Source organism: Ailuropoda melanoleuca, chromosome 1 (genome assembly GCF_002007445.2).
Source record: "Ailuropoda melanoleuca isolate Jingjing chromosome 1, ASM200744v2, whole genome shotgun sequence".
NCBI lineage: Eukaryota > Metazoa > Chordata > Mammalia > Carnivora > Ursidae > Ailuropoda > Ailuropoda melanoleuca.
The window spans coordinates 124,153,274-124,176,539 of NC_048218.1; the positions used below are offsets into that span (position 1 = coordinate 124,153,274).

Here is a 23,266-nt window from a genome sequence, read left to right on the forward strand (position 1 = left end):
TTACAGATGACATGATACTATATGTAGAAAACCCTGAAGATTCCACCAAAAAATTAGTAGAACTGGTAAATGAATTCAGTAAAGTTACAAGATACAGAATTAATATATAGAAATCTGTTGAAAGAAATAGCAGAAAGAAAAATTACGAAAACAATCCCATTTACAGTTACACCAAAAGAATAAGATACCTAGGAATAAACATAACCAAAGGAATTAAAGACCTTTACTCTGAAAAATATAAATACACTGATGAAAGAAATTGAAGATGACACAAACAAATGGAAAGATATTCTATGTTCATGGATTGGGAAGACCAATATTGTTAAAAAGTCCATACTGCCCAAAGCAATCTACAGATTTAATGCAATCCTCAGAATTCCAACATTTTTCACAAAACTAGAACAAATAAAAAATTGGTATGGAACCACAAAATACCCTAAATAGCCAAAGCAATCTTGAGAAATAAAAACAAGTCTGTAGGTATCATAAGCCCAGATTTCAAAATATACTACAAATCTGTAGTGATAAAAAAAACAGTATGAAGCATGCCTAGGTGGTTCAGTTAGTTGAATGTCTGCTTTTGGCTTGGGTCATGATCTTGGGGTCCTGGGATCAGGCCCCATGTCGGGCTGCCTGCTCAGCAGGGAGTCTGCTTGTCCCTCTCTTTCTGCCTCTCCCACCCACTTTTACCCTCTCTCTCTCTCTCAAATAAATCAATAAAGTCTTTAAAAAAACCCAGTATGGTACTAACACAAAAATAAACACATAAATCAATGGAACAGAAAGCCCAGAAACAAACCCACAACTATATGGTCAATTAATCTTTGACAAAACAGGCAAGAATATACAATGGGGAAAAGGACAGACTCTTCAACAAATGGTGCTGGGAAAACTGGACAGCTACATACAAAAGAAAGAAACAGAACACTTTCTTACACCATACACAAAAATAGACTCAAAATGGATTGAAGACCTAAATGTAAGACTTGAAACCATAAAAATCCTAGAAGAAAACATAGGCAGTTCTTTGACGTTAGCTATAGAAACATTTTTCTAAATCTGTCTCCTCCTCAGTCAAGAGAAACAAAAGCAAAATAAACCAAAATATACCAAAATAAAAAGCTTTTGCACAGGGAAGGAAACCATCCACAAAAATAAAATGGCAACCTAATGAATGGGAGAAGATATTTGCAAATGATATATTCAGTAGGAGTGAGTATCCAAAATATATAAGGAACTTCTACAACTCAATGCCAAAAAACAAAAAATTTAAGTAAAAATGGGCACAGGGTCTGAATAGACATTTTTGCAAAGAAGACATACTGATGATAGACACGTGAAAATATGCTCAACGTCACTAATCATCAGGGAAATGCAAATCAAAACCGCAATGAGATATCACCTCACATGTGTCAAAATGGCTAAAATAAAAAACACAAGAAACAACAAGTGTTGGGCAAGGATGTGGAGAAAAAGGAACCCTCATGCACTGTTGGTGGGAATGCAAACTGGTGCAGCCTCTGTGGGAAACAGTATGGAGGTTCATCAAAACATTAAAAATATTAATTTTTATTAATGATATGATCCAGTATTTCCACTGCTGGGTATTAACCCAAAGAATACAAAAAACACTAATTCAAAGAGATGCATGCATCCCATGTTTATAGCAGCATTATTTACAATACCCATGTTTATAGCAGCATTATTTATAATAAATTATGGAAGCAATACAAGTGACCGTTGATAGATGAATGGATAAAGAAGATAGGATATATTGGAATATTACTCTACCATTAAAAAGAATGAAGTCTTACCATTTGCAATAACACGGATGAATCTAAAGTGTATAATGCTAAGTGAAATAAGTCAGAGAGAGATAAATACCATGTGATTTCACTCATGTGGAACTTAAGAGACAGACTCTCGAGAATGAACTGATGGTTACTAGAAGGGAGGTGGGCGGGGAATGGGAGAAATAGGTGATGGGATGAAGAGTACACTTATGATGAGCACTGAGTAACGTACAGAATTGTTGAATCGCTCTGTTGTACACCTGAAACTAATGTAACACTGCATGTTAATTACACTTCAAAAAGTTAATTAAAAAGAAAGTGAAAAATGTGATGATTTGAAGAAAATGTAGGCTTTCTGGTGCTTTTTGTTTTCCATAATTCTTTATATTGTCTGATATGGGGTAAATGAGCATATATTATTTTTTAGGAAAAGCAACAAAGCTGTTTTCTTTTTGGAAAAGAAAGGCAAAATCTTTGTTTAAGAGCTATACTATGAGACTGCTTCTGATTAACCAATAGATGGTTCAGTGAGCAAATTAGTTTTCTTGAAAATCCCTCCTGGCTGGCAACACGGTAACCCTGGTTAATCCTAAGAGGTAAATAATTAAGCCATTCTGAGATGAAGGCAGATATCCTAAGAACATGGCATCAGTTTATCAGGAGAATAGCCATGGTCATCTGTACTTGGTTATTTGAAAGTGAGTTTCTGAAATCTGAATGATACGGTCATTTCAATTTTCACTATAAAACTGGAGATACATAGGGGCGCCTGGATAGCACAGTCGTTAAGCGTCTTGCCTTCGGCTCAGGGCGTGGTCCCGGCATTCCAGGATCCAGTCCCACATCAGGCTCCTCCGCTGGGAGCCTGCTTCTTCCTCTCCCACTCCCCTGCTGTGTTCCCTCTCTCGCTGGCTGTCTCTCTGTCACATAAATAAATAAAATCTTTAAAAAAAAAAAAACTGGAGATACATAATAGCCAGGGAAACACCCTCAAGATATAATAAAAATCACCCAGGAATGCAGCAAGCCTTTTAAATTTATTTCAAAAAGAAAAAAATATTTTTATGGAATTCAGAAGTTTACAATAAGGTTAAAATATGCATAAATATTTAGCATCTAGGGCTTTATGTTTTTATTTTTATTTTTTTGAGAGAGCGAGCAAGATCGGGAGGTGGGGAAGGGTACAGGAAGAGAGGGAGAGAGAATCTTAAGCAGGNTTAAGCAGTCTCCACACCCAGTGCAGAGCCCAATGTAGGGCTCCATCTCACAACGCTGAGATCATGACCTGAGCTGAAATCAAGAGCTGGATGCTTAACCGGCTGAGTCACCCAGGCACCCCTAGGGCTTTATGTTTTGTACAACGTCAAACTAAACAGACAGAAAAGTCCCTCCATTTCACCCAAGCCCCTGCTGAAGTTTCTGCCTAAAACCAAATGCTCCTCTTGGGTCTTTGACCACCTGCTGCTTTGTGGAACTTGATGGTTTGCAGAAAGACTGCAAAGCTTCCTCTGTTCTTAGGCCTGCCATGGAAAAGACATGATTCTAGTCTTCTAGGAGTTGCTTTCCAGGACGTCCGAAGTGAACAGATAATCTGGCCTCTAGGGAACACATTAAAAACAAGGGGCATCGATTTAAAATACAGCAATAAATAAAAACACAAATAACAGGTAAGAAACTTTGCTAAAACAGTTCTAAGAGTGCTTACAGGTCTATAAAGTTAATGTTGGAGGAATGTTTGTTGAATCTATTCTCTCACTAGTTGATATTGTATAAAAAATGAATACCAAGTATTGCTCAGTTCGCAGTCATCTCCTTACACGAGCTTGTAGGAATCCCAAATGTGTCTTTGCAGGCAACCAGCAAACAAACTCAGTGGACACAGCAGAGGTGTGTCGTGGATGCTTTCATATACGGGCAGGTGAGTAAATGTAAGCCTTAGTTTCATTTTTGCCCTATAGATCTTTGTAGGAGGACGGAATAACCATGGCGTCCGGAACCACTTAAACCTGCAATTCCTGCAGTGGTTATACTTGACCAATCACAAGGCAAACCGAGGGTGTTGACACTTAAGATGACCTGTGTCAGTCAGAATTGACAGAGCATTGAGAACCAAAAAAGTATTGCACAGGGTCCACTGGAAGTAGATTGGGGTGGGCTTGGCTTCCTCATTTCTAAGAAGCAAGCCCTTCTCGGTCAGCACATTTTACAGCTGATAAGTATCAAGCTGCCTGAAAATGGCTACAGACGCATGAACCAGAAAAAATGAATAAACAAAACACTGAACAAGATATCTCTGCCTTCTCCCTGGGAATTCAGATTGGCTTCAAAGAAAAGGAGAAGCTCTAAGACAGGGAAACAAAGGAAGTCTAAGAGAAGGGGAAGAAAAAAAAATAAAAGGGAATTACGTTTTGTGGAAAAGGCAGACCGTGATTGATAAGAGAAATAACAGTTGATTTAAATTACCGCAGGGCCTTAGGAGGGCAGGAAGAAGAATTTTCTCGCTATTCTAAGTTATTAGACACTAGAGAAAATTGTCACTCTCTTGCCTTGAACGTTTTACTCCCTGCGAATTCTCCTTCATGACTTTTCTGTGCCGTCCACTCAGCGAACTTATCATGCCTGTTGAAAAGTCAACCGAAAGCAGTTCAAATCACATGCCCCAAATTTTAGAATATAAGTGCCAAACCTAAATTCAGGGATTTCGATTTTTCTGGTATAAAGATTTCTCCATATAATTTTGTTAGCAGTTTCTGCAACTTAATGGCACCTCATTCAAAAAGCAAGCACCTGCTGGGTGCACTGCACTCAGCTTGGCATTTGGGAATACAGTGTGATGTGGTTTAAATCCTTGGCCAAAACGCTTGTGGGGTGGAAGATCATGCCCGAGTGAATTCATCACAGGAGGGTAGATGACAGGCTCCCTTGGCTACAAAAACTGGCCAGGAGAGCAGCTTCTTTAAGTTTCAGTTTAAGGTCTACTTAGTTAACATACAGTGTAATACTAGTTTCAGGTGTATAATATAGTGACTCAACACTTACATATAACGCCTAGTGACCATCACTAATGTGCTCCTTAATCCCATCACCTGTTTCACCCATCCCCCACCCACCTCCCCTCTGGTCACCAGCAGTCTGTTCTCTATGTTAAGAGTAAGAGAGCAGTTTCTTTTTTCTTTGTTTGAGAGAGAGAGGGAGAGCATCTGCATGCCTGAGTGGGGGGAGGGGAAGAGGGAGAGGGAGAGAATCTCCAGCAGACACCCTGCTGAGCGCAGAGCCCCACATGGGGCTCAATCTCATGACCCTGACATCATGACCTGAGCCAAAATCAAGAGTCAGATGTTTAACTGACTGAGCCATCCAGGTGCCCCTAAAAGGGCAGCTTCTTAAGGAGAATCAGTCCATACTCGAAGACTAGATTAGGGGGCAGAGGAATGGTAACGGTCATCCACTGCGGAGATTCGGCAAGGCCCAGCCATGGAGAATGCACAAGACTTCCAATTTTGAGGATCTGTCCACTATGGCAGAGCCGTAGGTGGAGGCTGAGAGGAAGGGGGGCCCACCCCAAAGAAGAAGAGAACGTGCCAGCCTCCTGATAACTGAGCCAGGCTACCTGCCAGAAAGAAAGGGACCCCGGACGGAAGCCCAGTGCTGCAGAATGGCCCAACACAGGTGGAAGGGAAGTCTGCATGGCACGTCAGAAGTGCTGCCCCCTGGTAGGCATTAGAATACCCAGCGCCAGGCTCCCTGGACCTGGAATCTGGTGATGTGAAGATCAGAGGGTACACAGGAGTTTACCTGCTGGAACTGAGCCACTGGCTTCTGGCAAGGGAAACATGAGCAGCGCAGCCACTGAGTCAGAGGCAGAGCAAGGAGGACGGTCTTCTGTGTGGTCCTTGACATCACCTTGCTCAGAGTAACGAGGCCGAGGCCGCCACCAACATTTCACTGCAGTGGCAAGCCTGTCACTCTCCTGTTGTACTTCTAAAGCAAGAACAGCCAGCTCTCCCTGGAGGAATCTAGGAAAGCTTTGCAAAAGATGACAGCTGAAGGAAAAGTGGAGAGGATAGAATGGTGTCGTATAGGAGGGAATGGCCTGTGCAAAGGCCTGAGTCATAGGAGTGCATGACAAGACAGAGTGAGCAGAGCCTAGCTCTCGGGCAGGCTGTGCGGAAAGCCGTGTTGGGGCCAGACTGTAAACCCATTTTGTTCTGCCACACTAAGAAACGTGGATCCTGTAAGTGAAAGGCAGCCAGCGAAGGTTTGTCAGCAAAGAAGCTGCAAGTCTAAATCTGTGTTCTCTGGTGACGATAAGGATGATGGCTCAGAAGAAGCAAGGGTAAAATTTGGCCAACAGTGGGGCGCCTGGGTGGCTCATTCAGTTGAGCGTCTGACTCTTGATTCAGAGTCCTGAAATTCAGGCAACAAACTATCAGAAATGATGACAGCCCCAACGAATACATTGATGTAAGGCTGTAGAAGAAAGAATAAGTGGAGTGAAACAGCTGATTACCAGGATTTGGGAGTTATTTCCTTCATAATATTATCTGATCCCTCTCATCTTGGGAAGAGCCAAGTTAAGAGTCAAACCAAAAATGTCATGTTTTAAGATGTTCTGCTTTGAGTTGCTGAGGTACCATAGCGCTGTTTTGGTCACCAAGACCTGGCCACGAGATATTAAATTTGGTCTTTGTAATAAGTAAAATGAAACAGTTCAGTCAGTAATATTTAACCTTCTTCCCCCCAGCACCCCCACTTTCCTGCACATACTAGAAAGGATCGGGGAGAGGGGTAAACAGTGGGACGCAGGGGCTGNACTAATGTGCTCCTTAATCCCATCACCTGTTTCACCCATCCCCCACCCACCTCCCCTCTGGTCACCAGCAGTCTGTTCTCTATGTTAAGAGTAAGAGAGCAGTTTCTTTTTTCTTTGTTTGAGAGAGAGAGAGGGAGAGCATCTGCATGCCTGAGTGGGGGGAGGGGCAGAGGGAGAGGGAGAGAATCTCCAGCAGACACCCTGCTGAGCGCAGAGCCCCACATGGGGCTCAGTCTCATGACCCTGACATCATGACCTGAGCCAAAATCAAGAGTCAGATGTTTAACTGACTGAGCCATCCAGGTGCCCCTAAAAGGGCAGCTTCTTAAGGAGAATCAGTCCATACTCGAAGACTAGATTAGGGGGCAGAGGAATGGTAACGGTCATCCACTGCGGAGATTCGGCAAGGCCCAGCCATGGAGAATGCACAAGACTTCCAATTTTGAGGATCTGTCCACTATGGCAGAGCCGTAGGTGGAGGCTGAGAGGAAGGGGGGCCCACCCCAAAGAAGAAGAGAACGTGCCAGCCTCCTGATAACTGAGCCAGGCTACCTGCCAGAAAGAAAGGGACCCCGGACGGAAGCCCAGTGCTGCAGAATGGCCCAACACAGGTGGAAGGGAAGTCTGCATGGCACGTCAGAAGNCTGAGGTACCATAGCGCTGTTTTGGTCATCAAGACCTGGCCACGAGATATTAAATTTGGTCTTTGTAATAAGTAAAATGAAACAGTTCAGTCAGTAATATTTAACCTTCTTCCCCCCAGCACCCCCACTTTCCTGCACATACTAGAAAGGATCGGGGAGAGGGGTAAACAGTGGGACGCAGGGGCTGTTCCAAATGGACGGGAACCGGAAGGAAGCACCGTGAGGTTGGGGCCTTTAAGTCCTCCTGTTGGTGATGCTTTGAGAGCCAGTGTGAGCCCCGCAATCACCCTCTGAAAGGACAGGACNAGAGGGAGAGAATCTCCAGCAGACACCCTGCTGAGCGCAGAGCCCCACATGGGGCTCAATCTCATGACCCTGACATCATGACCTGAGCCAAAATCAAGAGTCAGATGTTTAACCGACTGAGCCATCCAGGTGCCCCTAAAAGGGCAGCTTCTTAAGGAGAATCAGTCCATACTCGAAGACTAGATTAGGGGGCAGAGGAATGGTAACGGTCATCCACTGCGGAGATTCGGCAAGGCCCAGCCATGGAGAATGCACAAGACTTCCAATTTTGAGGATCTGTCCACTATGGCAGAGCCGTAGGTGGAGGCTGAGAGGAAGGGGGGCCCACCCCAAAGAAGAAGAGAACGTGCCAGCCTCCTGATAACTGAGCCAGGCTACCTGCCAGAAAGAAAGGGACCCCGGACGGAAGCCCAGTGCTGCAGAATGGCCCAACACAGGTGGAAGGGAAGTCTGCATGGCACGTCAGAAGTGCTGCCCCCTGGTAGGCATTAGAATACCCAGCGCCAGGCTCCCTGGACCTGGAATCTGGTGATGTGAAGATCAGAGGGTACACAGGAGTTTACCTGCTGGAACTGAGCCACTGGCTTCTGGCAAGGGAAACATGAGCAGCGCAGCCACTGAGTCAGAGGCAGAGCAAGGAGGACGGTCTTCTGTGTGGTCCTTGACATCACCTTGCTCAGAGTAACGAGGCCGAGGCCGCCACCAACATTTCACTGCAGTGGCAAGCCTGTCACTCTCCTGTTGTACTTCTAAAGCAAGAACAGCCAGCTCTCCCTGGAGGAATCTAGGAAAGCTTTGCAAAAGATGACAGCTGAAGGAAAAGTGGAGAGGATAGAATGGTGTCGTATAGGAGGGAATGGCCTGTGCAAAGGCCTGAGTCATAGGAGTGCATGACAAGACAGAGTGAGCAGAGCCTAGCTCTCGGGCAGGCTGTGCGGAAAGCCGTGTTGGGGCCAGACTGTAAACCCATTTTGTTCTGCCACACTAAGAAACGTGAAGTGAAAGGCAGCCAGCGAAGGTTTGTCAGCAAAGAAGCTGCAAGTCTAAATCTGTGTCCTCTGGTGACAATAAGGATGATGGCTCAGAAGAAGCAAGGGTAAAATTTGGCCAACAGTGGGGCGCCTGGGTGGCTCATTCAGTTGAGCGTCTGACTCTTGATTCAGAGTCCTGAAATTCAGGCAACAAACTATCAGAAATGATGACAGCCCCAACGAATACATTGATGTAAGGCTGTAGAAGAAAGAATAAGTGGAGTGAAACAGCTGATTACCAGGATTTGGGAGTTATTTCCTTCATAATATTATCTGATCCCTCTCATCTTGGGAAGAGCCAAGTTAAGAGTCAAACCAAAAATGTCATGTTTTAAGATGTTCTGCTTTGAGTTGCTGAGGTACCATAGCGCTGTTTTGGTCACCAAGACCTGGCCCACGAGATATTAAATTTGGTCTTTGTAATAAGTAAAATGAAACAGTTCAGTCAGTAATATTTAACCTTCTTCCCCCCAGCACCCCCACTTTCCTGCACATACTAGAAAGGATCGGGGAGAGGGGTAAACAGTGGGACGCAGGGGCTGTTCCAAATGGACGGGAACCGGAAGGAAGCACCGTGAGGTTGGGGCCTTTAAGTCCTCCTGTTGGTGATGCTTTGAGAGCCAGTGTGAGCCCCGCAATCACCCTCTGAAAGGACAGGACGGTGTCCCAGTGCCAGCAAGCCAAGGCCCAAGGGAAGTCACTGACAGCGCGACTGACCAGCAGCAGCATCTGTGCTGAGGGGAAAACCACAGGAACTTTGGGGGAAGCAGCGGAAGACCACATCCCTGTCTGTCACTGGACCCCATCAAGTGTTTAGGGAGGCTGTGCTCAGAGAGTGTGATTTTATGTCTCAGGGCAATGGAAGGGGGTTGGAATTAGCGCAGCCGAGGTTCCCGGCTTGTGAATGACTGCTGAAAGACGCCATTAACTGAGAAGCTATGAAGGTGAGGACGAGAGGTTCAAACAACAGAAGAGTTGAACTGTGAACGTCTTGTGTTTGAGGTGCTGGTGAGTCATCCAGAGAGAGGCGTCTGTCAGTAGGCAGTTGGGAGCATGGAGCCAAAGCTCAGGAAGTGGGTGGGGTTGGAAATAAAGAAGCGGGTTAAGCCATGAAACTGTCAGAATGAGTTTGTCTGAGGAATACTATACACACAGATTGCTCAGCTGACAAAGCCCAGAGGAAGCAACAACGTTTAAGGGGAAGATAGAAGACAAGAATGTTTTCTGTTTTATCTCTTTGGTACACAACAACATAAACATTGTTTGCTTAATGACTTACTGACATAGTCAAATCCAATTAAATAATGGAGCAATACAGCCAGTCACTCCCAACCTGGGAGGTACTTGATAATATTTCCAGAACTTTCATAGCAGAGCACGTGCTACCAAAGTATCTGGGTAAAGGTAAAAACAAAGATTTTCAAGCCTGAGGGAATGTGGAAAGACTGATCTTTTCTGCCATGTCTTCTCTTTGACAGATGTCAATATAAATCAATGAAATGGGTTAGTTAATTTTGTCTTACAGTTGCATTTGTAGAGAATAAGTTTACTACTCAATTTCTAGGAGCCAGAGTGTTGCACAGACCCTTTTTCTCTGTAAGTTTCATCAGACACAAATTTCTTTTCTCCAAAGCACCAGGAGCCTGGGATCTGAAGGCAAAGACGGAGGCATGAGCAAAAAGCTATACAAGTTAGTAAATAATAAAAACATATGCATTTATCAACCACTCTTCTCCAGGGTGAGATTTACTTTGTAACTCATTACGATCGCAAAGTAGGAAGTATGCCTATGGCAAGTGTTTGAATGTGCCTACAGCCTCGATCCCAAGGAACTATGAGCGGCTCCCACAGACAATCCTTCGTTCCTCAGGAAAGCGCTGCACACTGCTTGCTTTGGGGAGCACAGTGTGAGCCTGTGACTCTTTGAGTCTTCTTAATTTCACACTGAGGGGCCAGCTAAGAGGAAGCTGCAACTTCGTTACAAATTTGGTAGTGATGTTGCCGTTTGTTGTTGTGACCCTGATCTGAACTCCTCCGAGCCTTTGCTTTCAGAAGTCGGGCACATAAGTGAAGAACGTTTGCCGTAAAATAGAGCTCTTTGCCTCTGTAGACAAGGTGTGTGTGTGCGTGCGTGTGTGGGCGCGTGCATATGTAAGTCAAAACCCAAGGCAAGTAACTTCACGCATCCTTTTATGGCAGGTTCAGGAATACCTCTCATCTTTTTTCTCCCCTCCCCGTAGGTGCCTCAGGGGAGAGGTTTTCTACTTAAATTGACTCTCACTTTCAGGTGTGCCTTTACACGCCCTGTTTGCAGCCTGCGCCTCTCAACACAGCCTCTCAAATCCCGGTAAGTCTCGGCTTTTCCCTCCCTGACATGTTGGCCGTTTTTGGAATAAGTGAAGATAGCAACAAATTGAGAATTTGTTGTGTATGAGGGGAGCCAGCGTAGGGGATAACATATCAGAGCATTACTTTCACGGAATGATAATCAGATAACATGTATACATAAGACATGTACACCCAGTGCAATATCCAATGGGAAAAATTCGTGCTTAGTGGCCAGTGGGGTGCAGCCAGTGCGTTGAGCTTTTTTGTTCTTTAAAGGAAGGTTCGAATGATGCAATGGTGAGCTGCACAATTTAAATGGCATATTAGGTGGATACTTATTTTTTACCACAGTGATACAGCTTGGGACGGTTGGGAAAACGTTCCAATTCTGTAGAACTAGTCATATCTTCAAAATACATTGTTCGTATCTTAGGTGTGTATAAGTAGTGCATTTCAAGGAAAGCATGGTGTCTGCTGTAATTCAAGGGAAAGTGAGCTTTATAGCTTCATGTTCTGCATTCGTCACTGCGATACAATTTAAGGCAACACAGTTGAAATATCTAATGATTCCTGATGTCACGTGGTTGGGAAAATATGCGTTACACAGATAAGGGAAAGTTAAACATAAGATTTCTATGAGAACTGTCATTTAAAATGTGTAGAATAACCCCTTTGAAGTGTGCCAGAAAAAGAATTAAGGGCTAGTATAAATATGTGGATTATAACGATCCCCATGTTAGAGATTACTGTACAATTTGCAGAAGGAAGGCTGCAGAGAGGCTGTTTCCCACGCACTGATTGTGCCCATGGGTCTTCCTAGGACAGTGTTTGGACATTGTGGGCAGCTTGACATTAAATACCCCTCATGTCTTCATCTGTTGCCTCCACGTAGTTTTGACAAAAAAGAAGAAAATCTTTGACGAGCTGTGGCCTTGAGCACAGCCTTCCAGTGAGGACAGATGAGGTAATGTTGGTGGTCAGTAAATTAAAATCGTTTAGCAATGCCCGGAAATTAGTTATTGTCAGTTTCACGTACTTTACTGTTTATTGCAACACTTAATATAGCTTAGGACCAGGGTCCTCTAGCGGCATTCACTAAACCATCACCAAAACACATCCAGTGCCTTTGTAAATATATTTACACAGTCTTTGGCCAAATAAGAGTTGTTAGTATGTTTCTTCGTCCTGATTACTTTTACAAATATCACTTAAACTCACCAGTGAATTTAGCAAGAAATAAATTGTACGTAGCCTCTGTGAAGCTTCTCAAAGGCCAGGTCTGGTACACCAACCAGAAAAGCAGCACCAATGAAATGGAAAGCCTGCTGAAGGAAGGTATGGGGGCGATGACCACCACGCCTGAAAATGTTGCTCTGTGTACAGCCGTGCGTTTTATAGTGACTGGGCGATCTCAGAAAACAGGATTCGTAGAAGTTGCCAGACGCTATACTCTTAACATTCATCTAGATTGGGACTTATATAATCTCAAATGGGAAACAGAAAACTGGGAGCAGGACCAGAGCTGAGGCGCTTATGGAATTGAAGGGTGGGGTGGCAAGGTCCTGACCAAGGGCACTATTGATATTTGGGGCCCAATAGTGCCCTGTGCGCTGTAGGAGAGCCTCTAGCAGTATCCCTGGCCACTGACCACTAGATGTCAGTAGATTCTCCTCCCCAAGGTGGCAGCCGCAAATGTCCGCAGGCCTCGTGTTCTCTGCTGGACAAACCAATCCTGAGAACCCTCTGTGCACGTGAGAAGCAGGAAAGCTGACTGGGGCCTCAGCCTTTCCAGTGTAATCACAGGGATCAGCCATAATCCACCTTCACTGAGAAGAAAGGAGATTCTATTTCAGGAGATAGACTGGAGTGAGGGGAGATAGAAGGAATGAATTGGTAACAGGATGCCAAGAAGCCATTGCAAAGTGACATAGAGAAGGAAGAAAATGGGGGATGATTGAAGTCCTTTTGCCACATTTTATTGGACATTTCAGGGAGAACATTTTTAGTAGCCTGAATTCACCAGAGTTAACTCACCTCTTTATAGCCTGGGCCTCAGGGATTTCAGAGATAAAACCCCAATGTTGGCCTTCCTTTGGGACCACTCCCACTACTTGGGTGGGGGAAAGGAAGCCGGGGACCCCAGCCCATTTTCTACCCATCACACCACTGGGCCTGGTAGAACTCCACATGTGGATGCTTTGGCCCCAGGCCAGTGCTTCTGAGCTGAGAGCGGTAAGTCCTTCACAGGATGTGATTCAGGATTGTTTCCCTAAGCAAAGGTCTAGATCAGTTCTAAATGGAGACAAGGACTGGGAATGGATGAGCTCCTTTAGAGTTTCTTCCAACTGTGATATGAAAACAAAATCAGGAGTGTGGATGGGTGGTTACATCTGCAGCCCCATTGATCTCCCAAGTGCCTCCCCTTACAGTATGTATGTATGTATGTATTTATTTTTTTTAAGATTTTATTTATTTATTTGACAGAGACAGAGAGATAGAGACAGCCAGTGAGAGAGGGAACACCAGCAGGGGGAGTGGGAGAGGAAGAAGTAGGCTCCCAGCAGAGGAGCCTGATGTGGGGCTTGATCTCAGAACGCTGGGATCACGCCCTGAGCCGAAGGCAGACGCTTAATGACTGAGCCACCCAGGCGCCCCTCGTTACGGTATTTAAACCTTCAGGTTTAAAGATACCTCTAGATTCACAGTGGGGCTCTGGAAAGCAAAGACCTATGGAAATGGGGAGAATGTCGGGTACTAGACGCCAGAGAATAAGGCGGAGGGGCAAGAGGCGGAGAAAGGTCCGCATCAGGGAGCACCCAGGACTGGCAACTGGCATGAGGATCGTGAAAACAAGGCCAGAGCAGCTCCAGCAGGGAGGGGCCCGCCCAAGGCACAGTTAAGGCCTTCAAGTCAGGACAGATGAGGTGAAGTTTGTAAAAGAGGCAGTAATAAAAATCAAGCTAGAACGCTACGCCTGCAACTGGCGTCAAGGTTGGGTGCTGTTTAGCAGAAATGCAAACTGTAATGAATTCAAGTTGGCAGATGTTTTTGGTGTTTTTCTATGTACCTCCGGGGACAAGAAGATGAATGTTTGCCTTCAAGTGCTTACAATCTATGGGGAAGGTTTAGACGAGGTCATAACATTTGTTTAAGAAATAGAGTGTTTTTCCACAGTTATGCATTTACCCCAGAGAGATGAAAATACATAATCCACACAAACACCTGTAGGTAAATGTTCATAGCAGCATTATTCATAATAGCCAAAAAGTATAGAAAAATGTCCATGAACTGATGGATAACTAAACGAAGTGGTATATCCATATAATGGAATATTATTCAGCAATTAAAAGGAGTTGCCGTGCGGATAGCCACTACAATGTGGATGAACCTTGAAAATATTTTGCTCATTGAAAGAAGCCAGTCACAGAAGACCACATATTGCATGATTTCACTTACATAAAGTATCCAGAATAAGCAAATCCACAGAGAGAGAAAGTAGATTAATAGTTCCCAGGGCACCTGGGTGTCTCAGTGGGTTAAGCATCTGCCTTTGGCTCAGGTTATGATCCCAGGGTCCTGGGATGGAGCCCTGAGTCAGGCTCCCTGCTCAGCGGGGAGTCTGTTTCTCCTCTCCTCCCTGCTCATGCTTCTCTCTCTCTCTCTCTCTCTCTCTCTTTCTCAAATAAATAAAATCTTTTTTTAAAAAGTTCCTCGGGACTTCAGGAAGAGGCAGATGAGGGTGGTGACTGCCAGTGAGTATGGCATTTCTTACTGGGGTAGGGAAAATGTTCTCAAGTTAGCGAGCGGTTTGGTTACACAACTATGTGAAAAACTAAAAGCTGCTGTAAGGGTGAATTTTATGATATGTGAATCATCTTAGTAAAGATGTCACCAAAAAATAAGGAGAATATACTTTATGTCTTGAAAGAGGTCATAAGCCCTGTGGAGAGGAGGTTACCCCTACTCAGAGAGATGGGAACTTTCATAGGAGAGACCTCATCTATGAAAGAAAACTCTCTTTTTTTCTGTTTTTTTCTCTGGAAGCTCATTAACAATATAAAAAGCTTCTAGCTTCTACTCTAATGGGAAAATCACTTCTGGATATCGAGAACCAGAAAAAGAAGGCCTTCACCAAGCAAGCTCTAAGAACAGCATGCACGTTCAGACAGGAACGATCTAGTGAGGTGGAGCTCGCTGACGGGTGCCCCCACCTGCCCGCTCTGTCCCCCAGTACCACAGTCTGGACCTGCAGTGCCTTAAGTGGGGGGCCACCCAGACCAGGCAGACAGCTAGACATGCACGTGCCATGGAATAGATTCTGGTGAGGTGTGACTGTGTCCCCAGGAGCAGCAGCAGCTCTGGTCTTTGGCATGTGGACCCGGGAGTTACTGATGAGCAGTGGTTCTCAAACTTGGGGCTACATCAGCCTCATCTGGAGGGCTTTGTGCAAGCACAGGGTGCTGGGCCCCATCCCTCGACTTTCTGAATCGATGGGTCTTGTCCCAGGGCCTGATCACGTGCATTTCTAACCAGTTCCCAGGTGATGCTGATGCCGCTGATCTAGTAGGGTGGCCAGCATTTGAATTTGCCCAGACCAAAGGGCATTCCAAGGACCTGGGAACTTTTGGTGCTAACACCAGGAAAGTGCTAGGCCCTCTGGGTTGAATTGGTCACCTTGTTAAATCCGTGGAGCACACCTTGAGAACTGCTGTTTAAGGAGAGGAGATCAAGTTTAGATTCGGAAGCGTGACAGGGAGGGATCAAGGATGACCCTCATTCTGGTCTAAGCAAGTTGGGCCATGGTAGCCCCAGTGGCTCCCAGACTTTGCTGCATATTGGAATTACCTAGAATCTTTAAAAAAAACAAAACAAAACACTGTTGCTGGCACAAACCCCCCCCAGATATTCTGATTTGATTGGGATAAAATGTTCCCAGGGCAGCAGGATGTGTAAAGCTCGTTGATTCTGTGCAGCAACGTTTGGGAGCCATTGCTCGTGCCCTTCTCCTAGAATCCAGGGGAAGAGCAGATATGTGGGCAAGTTGATGAGTTTTAGGTGTTCACGAGCCATCAGTGGTTCTCAGCCCCGGTTACGTCTCTGGGGAGCATCGTGGACACTTTGATACCTGGGTCCCACTCCAGCCATTCTGACAGAGCATCAGCCATTTAAAAATGTCCCCAGGTACATACAATGGAATATCATTCAGCCTTAAAAAGGAAGGAAATTCTGACATGGGCTGCAACACGGATGAACCTTGGAAACATTATACTAAGTGAAATGAGCCAGTCACAAAAAGACAGATACTGTATGACTCCACTTGTATGAGGTACCTGGAGTAGTCCGATTCATACCGGCGGGAACTGGATCGGTGGTTGCCAGGGGCTGGGGGGACCAGAAATTGACAAGCTGTTTCCTGGATACAGAGTTTCAGTTTTGTTAGATGAAGAGAGTTCTGGGGATTGGCTGCCCAGCAATGTGAATGTATTTAAACACTTTCAAATGGTTAAGATGGTAAATTTTATGTTACTTGTATTGTATCAGAAAATAAGTACTTTTTAAAAGAAGTTATGAAAAAATAATCTCCCTAGGGGTTTCTGAGCTGTGGCCAGGGCTCAGCCAGCAGGGGAATTATCCAGAAGCCCGGTGATTCTGCACTGAGGTGCTGATGATGGGTGTTGAGCAGTTATGAATACGAGAATGATATCTATTTTAAGTCTAGTTTGGGTTCCCCCTCTAGTGCTCTCTTCTTCGGGGCAGGTCAGGCTGGAACCCAGCTGATGCATGCTGGGAAGTTCACTTCCTTGTATCATGATCTTGCTGTTGCTTGAAGGTACTTCACAGACTGACAGAATTCCCAGGAGCTTATTTGCATCACAGACGTGTAATGAACTATGATACTAAGAAAGATTTGTCCCCCCAGATGCTCTACCAAAGGCATCGCTTTCTTTTTTTTTTTTTTTACTTCAGTTAATTAACATATACTGTATTATTTGTTTCAGGGGTCCAGGTCTGTGACTCATCAGTCTTATACCCAGTGCTCATTACAACACATACCCTCCCCAGTCCATCACCCAGTAACCCCATTCCCCTGACCCCCCTCCGCTCCAGCATCCCTCAGTTTGTTTCCTAAGGTTAAGAGTCTCTTATGGTTTATCTCCAAAAGCATTCCTTTCACATGAGCTTTTTTTTTTTTTAAAGATTTTATTTATTTATTTGACAGAGATAGAGACAGCCAGCGAGAGAGGGAACACAAGCAGGGGGAGTGGGAGAGGAAGAAGCAGGCTCATAGCGGAGGAGCCTGATGTGGGGCTCGATCCCAGACCGCTGGGATCATGCCCTGAGCCGAAGGCAGATGGTTAACCGCTGTGCCACCCAGGCGCCCCTCACATGAGCTTTTGCTCCTGTGGTCAACACAGCAATTCTTCTCCTTTCTCTCTAAACCTGGGTCATTAGAATTGTGCCATCTTCGTCCTTCCCACCTTCCCACCTTCCCAGAGGAGGGAGATTTTAGCCCAAGGTCTGTAGCTGGAAACAGTGTTTCCGTTTGGAATCTGCCCTGTGAACGGATTCCCCACTGGAGAGAAGCAGGGATGCTCCTGATATTTCCTGCGTAATTTCCATGGCCTTCAGCAGCCCGGAGGCTAGATCGTTTCAAGCCCTTAATTGTAGGCTATTTGCATACCATCATAATCTTACCAAGTTAGTTTCTCTGGCTATAGAGAGAATACTTTCAAACTTTGCTTGTATTGCCCATTCTTATTAAAAGGATAAGCACGTTATTAATCGTCCTGAATTTGACCAAATGAAGCACGCAGACCGGAGTTCTGAATCCAGGACAACATCAGGATGGGGGATTTCATGGTATCAAAAGTATAGCTGAGTGAGGGACCCAAGCCACGTGCCCTGAGGAAAAGGTGACAAGAAGACCTAGAAAAAGCGTTCAGGTGACCCCGTACAGAATGGAGCTTCTGAAGGCTCCATTCTGGATTCTCCTGTAGGTCTTGACAAGGTTTTATATACAGGCAGCAGTCCAAAATCTCAGACTTTTATAAGAGAGAGGACTCATTTTCAGTTCAAGGTGCTTCGGGCGGCACTGCTTCTCAGTGAGTCGTTTTCTTATGACGTCGGGACGTCCAAAACGAAGCCCAGGCCGGGGGGAGGAACTTGGGTCACAGAAGGAAATTCGCCTAAAATCAGGCATTTAAACAAAAGGCTTCCCAAAGAGGCTGGCGTTTGTGTTTAGGAGGGTGGCATTCAAGACAAAGCAAAGAGCATGAGAGAAGGGTTCAGAGAGTGGAACACCTAGCACATCAGGTTAGAGGGACTCAGAGCGGGGGCAGGGAGGAAAACGGTTCATTAGGAAAAGCCTCGAAGGATCGAAGGGCAAACATAATTCTTACCTGTAGATATATGGAAAAGCATTTTCACGCTCACTACTACCCAAATAGAAACATTAAAACAGTAACGATAAGGTATAATTATTTTTGCTCTTTAAATTGACAAAGCTTTAAAAATTCATAATACTCCGTGTTGGGAAGGTCAAAGGGAGTAGCTGTTCTCATGGGCTGTTGGTGAGCATGTGAACTGGGACGAAGTGTCCACATGGCAGGTGGGCAGTAACAGCAGTAGCTTTACACACACACGTTACACCCATGTAGTATGTATGTATGCATATGTACTCTTTACTTACACACGTATATGTTTGCGTGCACACAGACACCCAAACACACACGTGCTCTTGGATCCATTATTCTCACTCCACTTAATGCATCCTGGGGAAAAATTCAGGTTATGAAGAAAGATTTAGCAAAAATGTCTAGAACAGGAAATACTAGAAACAAAGCACACATCCACCAAAAGGGGATTCGTTAAATAAATTCTGGTTCCTGTGTTCAGAGAAATACTATCCGGTAATTTAAAAACACCGGTGCAGGAGAGCATTTTACCTTCTCTCCTCCCAACCCCTACGGGGCATGTACACTCCCATCTCTGTCAGGCTTCCCCACACAGTGACTTGGGGGGGGGAGGGTGCTCCATCTAGAGGGGCATAGCTGAATCTACAAACAGGGACACAAGTTTGGTTTGTGGAAGCCCCCAGGTGATCCTGATGTCCCTCAGTATGTTGAAAAATTACTGATGTAAAATCATATTTGCTGATTCAGAGAGATGTCTGGGATGCATTGATTGAGACAAGCATACAGTGTGCTATCATTTTTGAAAAATACTTATATGCAGGGGAAGCACTATGGAAAAACATAACAGCGAGATATTAACCACTTGTCTCTGGGCAATAGTACTACGGATAATAATTCCTTCGCTTTGCCTGTCTGATTTTTCTGTTTTTTCAGTAATGAGTACGTATTTGGTTGCATAATTTAAAATTTTTTTCTAAACAATAAGAGGACAAAAATAGTTAAAAATATGCAAAGGAAATTATATTTGTTTCATATTAGTTCCTACAAACTGTTGATGGCATTCTTTGATTTCAAGAAAATAGAAAACAAATATTGGTAAAAATTTTATGCACTCTTACTTTTTAAGAAATTGGGCACTGTAGATATTTTGTGTCCCTAAAGAATTGTCACATTTTTGAATCATTGAAAATTGATGGCAATTATTAATTCTATCAGTGACTGGCTTTAACCTCCTTTTTTTTTTTTTTAACCTAGCAAAACTGAATTTAATCAGTTAAAAAGCATGCGATTTCAACTGGCCTTTTTTTTGCACCTTGGTGAGTATTGTCAAAATCCATTTTCTGCTTTTATTGAATTGTTCTAAAATATTTAGTAAAAATGATTTTAAACATATCCACCTCTTTTTTTTTCTGTTCTATATATTTTCATGGTTATTTTGCTGTATAGTTGTGTCCAGCAACTAGAAAGTTCCCCTCCAGTATATTTACTGTCCACACATAGCTATTTCAATCATCTTTAACAGAATATTACTATCAGCAGATAAGTAAAGGAAGATACTGAGGAAAGTGAAAATACTTTCAGATTCTTAATTTACAAGTAGAATGCATTTTAATTTTTAAATGGAGTCCTGTTTCAATGTAGCACTTGTCCCAGTAATGAGGTCTTGTGAAGAATTAACAGGCAAAATTCCCTCTTCTGAGTAAGCGGCAGCAGCTCCTCTCCACTGAAGGGCCAAATCCTCCACGCCTCTGCCATCTTTAATAAACTGAGAATAATTTACATTAGTCACAGAGAGGAGGTTTCCAACAATTACTCTCTTTTGATCCTGACTTTTCTGTAACAGCCCTGCTTCTAGTTACTAAGCACTAACTAAATTGCTTAGAATCTTCTCTTCAAAGATTCATGCTGAATTTCTTCATGGCAGCAAACTTTGAGAATCTCATTTTTTAATTTTGATATTCCCAAACCCTCAGGCAAGCTCCCAGTTAGATTTGCTGGTGGTGGAGGAAAGAAGAACAGCTCAAAGTAGGAAATGCTCATTTGTTCTCTGTTGAAAATTCTCTGCCTTGGAGGGGTGAGCCGCAAGCCACTGGGAGCAGAGACTCATTCCACTGCCTCCCCCCAGGACAACGGAACTTAGATCTGGCCTCAGATGGTCAGAGAAGAGCTGTTTCCATTTACATCTGCCTCAGATGCTCTCTTTGGGACTAAACTCGTGTTCAAAATCAGAAGCAACCACTGAGGATCACTGAACCTCCATATAGGATAACTTCCCCACACCCTGCCAAAATTCTAAACCACAGCACGTTTGCTCAGAGACCCCTCCTCAATCAGGAGACCTTTCTGTCAGGATGAAAGATCTTCAAAACCAAATTAGCTTGGGCAGAAAAGGACCTTGGAGCGCCTGGCTGGCTCAGTGGGTGGAACGTGCAGCTCCTGATCTCCGGGTTGTAAGTTTGAGCCCCATGTTGGGTGTAAAGATTACTTTAAAAAAAAAAAAAACTTAGAAAAGAAAAGAAAAAGACCTCACTGCAGTAGACCCTGGGTTTCTAACTGTAAGCTTACCCCGATCTAACCCAAATCTTTAGGGTTGCCTATGGTTAAACTACCAACCAGGTTAATGCCACATCATCAGCTTGGGCATTTTCTGGTTTGTAGTTCAACCACAGGCATTTATATAAAAATTGGAGCCAATTTAAGCACTTAGTCTTGCCTTCTGACTAAGGAAGATTAGGAAAAAGAATCCTAATATGTGCATTGGCCAGGCTTTAGGAACTGGACACAAAGTACAAACCTTACCTAACATGCATTCTTTGTAAGGTTTCTTACCCATAATCAGTAATGTGTGTGTGTATGCTTACAGCCTCTAAATCCCAACATGAACTCTGTATGAAAACATCCCACGTGTTTAAGAAAATGAGAACAATCTGCAAAATGAGAGATTATATAATAATGATTATTTCTACAGAATGATCCTGCACTTTACGGAACATCTGCTGTGCGTTTTCTTTAAATGACCAGATCTCCTAAGTTCATGTTTAATCAGATCCTATCTTCAAGATGCATATTGTTTTTGAAGAATGCATTGATTCTCTAAAGACATAAGCATCTTTATTCTTTGAATCAATTCCAGCCTGTTGCTAATGTGATAATCTGGCAGTTGAAAACTCCAACCCAGGAAGGATATTGCTAAGGCTGTCTGTGTTCGGGCATGAAGCTTTAACTGCTTGTATTGCTAGCCACTTTTTGCCAAGTATTTGAGGATGGAAATTCATATTTGCATTTAGACTATTACATGAACAATAATAATTTGATTTCCCTAAGTCCTGGGATACTTTTATTTCTGAAAAGTACACATCTGATCAAAACAAGTTAGGCCAAGTCAGGTTATAAAAACATGTTAAATCTCTAAGGCAGCAATTCCAATAAAAGAATTCAGGATGGAACTTGTCTAGAAGAGTAAATCCCTGGAAGGGAAGTCTTAGCTAATCCACACGTAGTGGCATTAGCAGAGATTTTTATACCTGACCTTGTCTTTAAAAGCCGTTGTCTTTGGGAGACCAAACTTCTGATTGGTTGTTTATCCTAGAGGTCAAGTGTAGAAAGTAAAAGGAGATCTGGGTTTGGATTGTTGGGTGAAGAAAAGGAAAAACCCACGTTAACCAACCAAGGGTCACTTATACAATGAAATGAAAGTATGCAATGGTGTTAACTTTCTTCACATATCTATCTTCAAGAAGGAAAAAGCACTGTTGTGCCTTTGTTTTGAAATAATAGTAATCTTTGCAAGGAGAGTGAAGACAGAAAATTCCTTGTCCAAACGGGTATTTGGTAACCCGTGCAAAGGAGACATTATGTATCGTATTCTTATTTGTAGATCATGATCTATATTTTAATGCCTGATAAGAATCACAGAGTGACCAGATGAATAGAACAGGTCATGTGGGGAATGTGGGCATAAGAGAGGAAAAAACATTACTTTTCGATAGCATCTATTTTTGGAGGACAAGTTGAAGGAAAGAAATCCATTAAATGCAAAACAAGACCATAAAAAAAAAGTCTTACAGTTTTTACATTGAGAAAGCTAGAGAGAAACAAAGCTTATTCCACAGTATGGGAATAATTTTCCATTTTATACCCATCCCTCTCACTCCTGTCTGCTGGAATCAGGGCTTGGTGTAAATCATCATGTCTCAAAGGGAAAAGTGTGTAAGAGCAGCTAGTGTAGGCCGTGTATGTGTGTATTATCTTAGAGTGTAGGGTTTACCTGATTCACTGTCCAGACGCTGGTGGGGTGATTTTAGAGGGGGACAAGATTCTGTGGGTTTTTTCGCTTGTTATTTTGAGATTATTGTGGGTTCTCATGCAGTTGGAGAGATCCCATACACCTTTCCCCTAGTTTCCCCCAATGATAAAGTCTCGTGTGAAGATAGTGCAGTATTACAACCAGGAAATTGACAATGTTATAGTCCATGACCGTATTCAGATTGTGTCAGTTTTACCAGCACTCCTGTGCCTGTATTGAATTCTGTGCAATTTTATTCACGTGACCATCACCGAAGTTAAGGTACTGAAAGCTCCATTACCCTCAAGGAGCCCTAGTACGACCCTTTTCTGTCCATACCCTCCTTCCTATCTCCCTAATCCCTGACAGCCATAAGTCTGTTCTCCAGCTCTATAACTGTGTCATTCAAGAAATGGAGCCATGCAGTGCATAACCTTTTAATTGGCTTTTTTCACTCAGTGTAATTTGCAAAGTTTTAATTTTAATGAGGTCCAATTTACTGATTTTTTTCCTTGGATGGATCATGTTATTGTTGTCAGTCCTAAAAGGTCTTCACCTAGTCCTAAGTCTCAAAGACTTTCTCCCAGGTGTTATAGGAGTTTTATAACTTTATAGTTTTATATGTTACTCTGAAGTCCAGGACCCGTTTTG

General features: G+C 43.7%; 1 protein-coding gene across 1 annotated transcript in view; it reads left to right on the top strand.

Moving 5' to 3' along the window:
• Positions 1–10,859: 10,859 nt before the first annotated feature.
• LAMB4 (laminin subunit beta 4) overlaps positions 10,860–23,266 on the top strand; it is a 101,532-nt gene continuing 89,125 nt past the window's right edge. The window contains exons 1-2 of the mRNA XM_034666331.1: positions 10,860–10,934; positions 19,585–19,646. Of these exons, the coding sequence (XP_034522222.1) occupies positions 19,613–19,646 (34 nt within the window). The 5' untranslated portion in view covers positions 10,860–10,934; positions 19,585–19,612. The remainder of the gene's footprint in view (positions 10,935–19,584; positions 19,647–23,266) is intronic.